At 50.2% G+C, this 5,000-nt stretch overlaps 1 protein-coding gene across 4 annotated transcripts in view; it reads left to right on the forward strand.

The window, feature by feature from the left end:
* Positions 1-5,000, forward strand: part of si:dkey-199f5.8 (beta-1,4-galactosyltransferase 3) — a 12,780-nt gene that overhangs the window by 4,950 nt on the left and 2,830 nt on the right. For 3 of the 4 annotated variants that reach the window (XM_047808836.1, XM_047808838.1, XM_047808837.1), the window contains exons 2-6: positions 1,065-1,128; positions 1,338-1,836; positions 1,930-2,165; positions 3,409-3,596; positions 3,926-4,048. In XM_047808836.1, coding sequence (XP_047664792.1) covers positions 1,560-1,836; positions 1,930-2,165; positions 3,409-3,596; positions 3,926-4,048 — 824 coding nt within the window. In that variant the 5' untranslated portion in view covers positions 1,065-1,128; positions 1,338-1,559. Of the gene's footprint in view, positions 1-1,064; positions 1,837-1,929; positions 2,166-3,408; positions 3,597-3,925; positions 4,049-5,000 lie in introns of all 4 variants that reach the window. The other variant, XM_047808835.1, reaches the window with a different exon arrangement.

The following is a 5,000-nucleotide window of genomic DNA, read 5'->3' on the forward strand; positions in this document are numbered from 1 at the left end:
TGAGATTTGGAGATACTGGATGGCATGTTGTGTTACATGTTACACAGGAACACTTTTTAAATCAGGGTTCACACACACACACACACACACACACACACACACACACACACACGTATGCGTTAGTGGCTGGAGATACAGCAACAAGTTTTCAGTTCTTACTCAATCACTTCTCTTCACAAAAAACTGGAAAAGAGAACAGGAGCAGATGACGACATTTCTGTTCTTCTGTGTTATTTTTACTTTACCAACTACACTGTTTAATCTGTCTGTTCTGTAGAGAACCGTGTGTGTGTGTGTGTGCGCTCACCTTAAAGAACAGCACAGTGGAGAACACGCCCACTGTGTGTGTGTGTGTGTGTGTGTGCGCTCACCTTAAAGAACAGCACAGTGGAGAACACGCCCACTGTGTGTGTGTGTGTAATCAGGAAACAAGGAAGTGTTCTGGTTTATTTTGGAAAGTGAATAACGTTTCTTTTTAAAGGAGGAAATGTCTGTATAGAGCAGTAGAGCTCGTTTGTCTCGTCGTAACACGACGTAACGGTTCATTAGAGCTTGTTGTTTAAGTTCTAACTCCATCAGTATCAGTGCTGTGATCCAGGGGCTTTACCCAGCACTAATTAATCTGAAACCAGCTCAGGGTAAAGCTGATCAGGATCTGTGATGGTCAGCCGCCCCCCCCCCCCCCCCCATTGGTTTGGCAGTAGTTTGTTTGATGTTCAGAGCTTCTTTGCAGCACAGAATAAGGTGAGCACGAGACTCCAGGGTTCATTGTATCCTGGCAACAACACCAGTGAAGGAGGGAGACATGAAATACATACAGAGGCGTTAAGAACACAAGTCCAGATGCACAGCCTTTACATACTGAGCTGTGCAATGCAACGCCACACGAGCTTCTGCGCTCTTCTTTCATTCATGTCTATCCCTCGTTCTGTTCATCCCACACTCATAATTATTATAATCATCATATTTCAGTAACACTTTATCTGTAGATCTTCACCACTCTACTTCACATGAAGCTTTTTTTAACAGACTCATTCTCTTTTTTTTTCTTCCCTTCTTTCCAGACGGTGACCTGTGATTGGCAAAGCCTGGGTCGCCAATGGCAACAATCCCACCCCCTCAACTCTGGTGAAATAAACTAGTGGGAGTTGGATATACTCTGACACCACACACACACACACACACGAGTACACATCACGTATGTGGGTTTGTCTCTGGTATTCACCCAGGAGCAGGAAGTGCAGTTATGAACTGCATGCAGGCACTTTTGTATGTGGTTATTTATGTGTGTGAACTCACACAGAGATAATAAGCCAGTGTGTGTTTTGTCCCATTAGTGCCTTCTGTACCCGAGAGAGAACCACGTCCTCGTTATCGGCGTTCTGCTCGACCACCATGTTTTAGTTTCTTAAACATAAATGCTAACGGGTGCTTTGTGTGACGCCTCCGTCACCCGACTGCATCTCTGTTGTCAGATATGAGACCTCCGTAGGCTGAGGTCACCTCCAGCTGGCTTCTGTTTCAGTTCTGAACCCCTGTCTGAGTGACCCGGACTCACCATGTACACACTGAACTCCAAGTGGCGTTATTTGTTCATGCTGCTTGGCCTGCAGCTCATCGTCATGGCGCTCCTGTCCAGAGACTCTTACCAGAAGAGAGTGACTTACTTTTTCCGGATTTTCCGCAAACTGGATGTGCTGAGCGGTCAGGCCTGGTCGGGGGCTGGTCACGGGACCAACCGCACAGTCACTGACGTCTACGCCAACCTGTCCCAACTGGTGCTAGTGTCCCAGAAAGAGGTCATGCACTACTGCCCCAAAAAATCACCACTGCTCAGTGAGTGTGAACCCGGTGCAGCTCATTCACAGACACAAATATGACCGATATAAGACATTACGGATATAAAGCTCCCTATTTCTTTTCTGACAGGTGGACCAATCCACATCAGCTTACCCTCAAGACTCACACTCGCTTATGTGAAGAGGAAGAATCCACTGGTGGTGCGCGGGGGACGCTACAGACCGCCGGACTGCGAGGCTCGGTATCGCACTGCTATAGTCATTCCTCACAGGAACCGAGAACAACACCTGAAGTACCTCCTGTACTACCTACACCCCTTCCTACAGAGGCAACAGCTGAGCTATGGCATCTATGTCATCCACCAGGTGAGTAGTGTAACCTGCACACACACGCACACACACACACACACACACACACACACACACACACACACACACACACACACACACACACACACACTGCCATGTTAAACTAAACCTGCTGTCACTGATGCACATGTTCTCCTTAGTTTAGCTAATATTGTTATACATGTATGAGTTTACAGTGATTCTGTTTCACTTTCTCACACACACACACACACACACACACAAGAGGCACGAAGTCGTGACCTAATGGTTAGAGAGTTTGACTCCTAACCTTAAGGTTGTGGGTTCGAGTCTCGGGCTGGCAATACCACGACTGAGGTGCCCTTGAGCAAGGCACCGAACCCCCAACTGCTCCCCGGGAGCCGCAGCATAAATGGCTGCCCACTGCTCCGGGTGTGTGTTCACGGTGTGTGTGTGTGTGTTTACTGCTGTGTGTGTGCACTTTGGATGGGTTAAATGCAGAGAACTAATTCTGAGTCTGTCTCAACGTACTTAGCCGTATGTCACGTCACTTTCTCTCTATCTCTCTCTCACACACACACACGCGCGCACACACACACACACACACACACACACACACACATTATAAGCCGTGTGTGGTAATTGTGGTTTATTACGGAGGTAAAATATAGACAGTTTCTGAATTATTAATTTGTTTTACTGATCAGATTTCACTTTTAATAAATAAACTAGACAGGGTAAATTCTGTGACTGTTTTCTGTATTCAGACAGGTGTGTGCGGGTGTGTTTGGGTGTGTTCAGGCGTGTCAGTGAGATCTGTGACAAACTGGCTGCATTTTACTAGCAGTGTTACAAAGTGACACATTATCTTCATAACCTGAAGTGGGCTGTGGTCTAAACAGGAAGGTTGAAACACGTAAAAGCAGCATCAGCAGTTTAAATGTGAGTCTGTGTGGTGTGTGTGAAGCTTTCTGGTGAACTTTCTAAAGGAAATAGATGATAACGTCAGAAAGAGCAGATCCAGCTGTCGGATTTTCAAAAGAAAATGATCTCTAGCTCTGATATGTCTGTCTCATACTAATATTTAATCCTGGAGTGTTTGATGTACCAGATGTTTGTGGAATGCTGTGTGTTTGGAGGAAAGTCTGCACATTTATGATGGAATTTCACATGGCTTATTACCAGCAGGCATCAGCCTGAGCCTCTGTTTCTGTGTATGCATGCAGTATTTATATGTAAGTGTGTGTGTGTGTGTGTGTGTGTGTGTGTGTATGTGTTGCAGGCCGGTAACTACACGTTTAACCGGGCAAAGCTGATGAACATTGGCTTCCGGGAAGCGATGAGGGAGGAGGACTGGGACTGTCTGTACTTCCACGACGTGGATCTGATCCCTGAGGATGACCGTAACACATACGTGTGTGACAGATATCCCAAACACGCCGCCATCGCCATGGACAAGTTCGGCTACAAGTCAGTGTGTACCTTCATCATCACTCAGTTCACATAAGTTTAAAGGTGCAGTCTGTGTTTCTCTGAGCTCTCGGTGTGACTTGTCCACAGTCCCACAGGCCAAGGAGGGAAAAACCTGTCATTTCTTTAGACTAATAACATTACATCAGATCAGGAAACAAGTAAACGTACCAACTACACACTGCGTTCTCACTTCTGTGCCTGTTTTCTTTAGATGCTCCTTCCTCCTGTACCTCACCTCTCATCACTCACTACATCACTCACTCGCCGTCTCACTGTGCCTCTGACTGTAAGGCGAGTTGTGTCATAAAGTGTAATCTGTCTTACAGACTGCCCTATAAAGGTTATTTTGGTGGCGTGTCAGCATTAACTCCTCTACACTATCTGAAGATGAACGGCTTCCCCAACAACTACTGGGGCTGGGGGGGTGAGGACGATGACATAGGCATCCGGTGAGTGTGTGTGAGAGAGTGTGTGTGAGAGAGTGTGTGTGAGAGAGTGTGTGTGAGAGAGTGTGTGTGAGAGAGTGTGTGTGAGAGAGTGTGTGTGAGAGAGTGTGTGTGAGAGAGTGTGTGTGAGAGAGTGTGTGTGAGAGAGTGTGTGTGCGCGACGTGTGTGTGGCTCGAGTGTGTGTGCGAGCGTGTGTGTGCGCGCGTGGTGTGTGCGCGCGTGTGTGTGCGCGCGTGGGTGTGCTAGCGTGTGGTGTGTGCGCGCGTGTGTGTGCGCGCGTGTGTGTGCCGCGTGTGTGTGCGCGCGTGTGTGTGCGCGCGTGTGTGTGCGCGCGTGTGGTGTGCGCGCGTGTGTGTGCGCGCGTGTGTGTAGCGCGCGTGTGTGGTGCGCGCGTGTGTGTGCGCGCGTGTGTGTGCGCGCGTGTGTGTGCGCGCGTGTGTGTGCGCGACGTGTGTGGTGCGCGCGTGTGTGTGCGCGCGTGGTGTGTGCCGCGTGTGAGAGCGCGCGTGTGAGAGCGCGCGTGTGAGTGCGCGCGTGTGTGTGCGCGCGTGTGTGTGCGCGCGTGTGTGCGCGCGTGTGTGTGCGCGCGTGTGTGTGCGCGTGTGAGACTGTGTGTGCGCGCGTGTGAGTGCGCGCGTGTGAGTGCGCGCGTGTGAGTGCGCGCGTGTGTGTGTGTGTGTGTGCGCGTGTGTGTGTGCGCGCGGTGTGTGTGCGCGCGTGTGTGTGCGCGCGTGTGTGTGGGCGTGTGTGTGCGCGCGTGTGTGTGGTGTGTGTGTGCGCGCGGTGTGTGGTGCGCGCGTGTGTGTGTGGCGCGTGTGTGTGTGTGTGCGCGTGTGTGTTGTGTGCGCGCGTGTGTGTGCGGCGTGTGTGTGTGCGCGGGCGTGTGTGTGTGTGTGTGCGCGCGTGTGTGTGTGTGTGCGGGTGTGTGTGTGGTGGTGCGTGTGTGTGTGTGGG

This window comes from Tachysurus fulvidraco, chromosome 25 (assembly GCF_022655615.1).
Source record: "Tachysurus fulvidraco isolate hzauxx_2018 chromosome 25, HZAU_PFXX_2.0, whole genome shotgun sequence".
Classification (NCBI taxonomy): domain Eukaryota; kingdom Metazoa; phylum Chordata; class Actinopteri; order Siluriformes; family Bagridae; genus Tachysurus; species Tachysurus fulvidraco.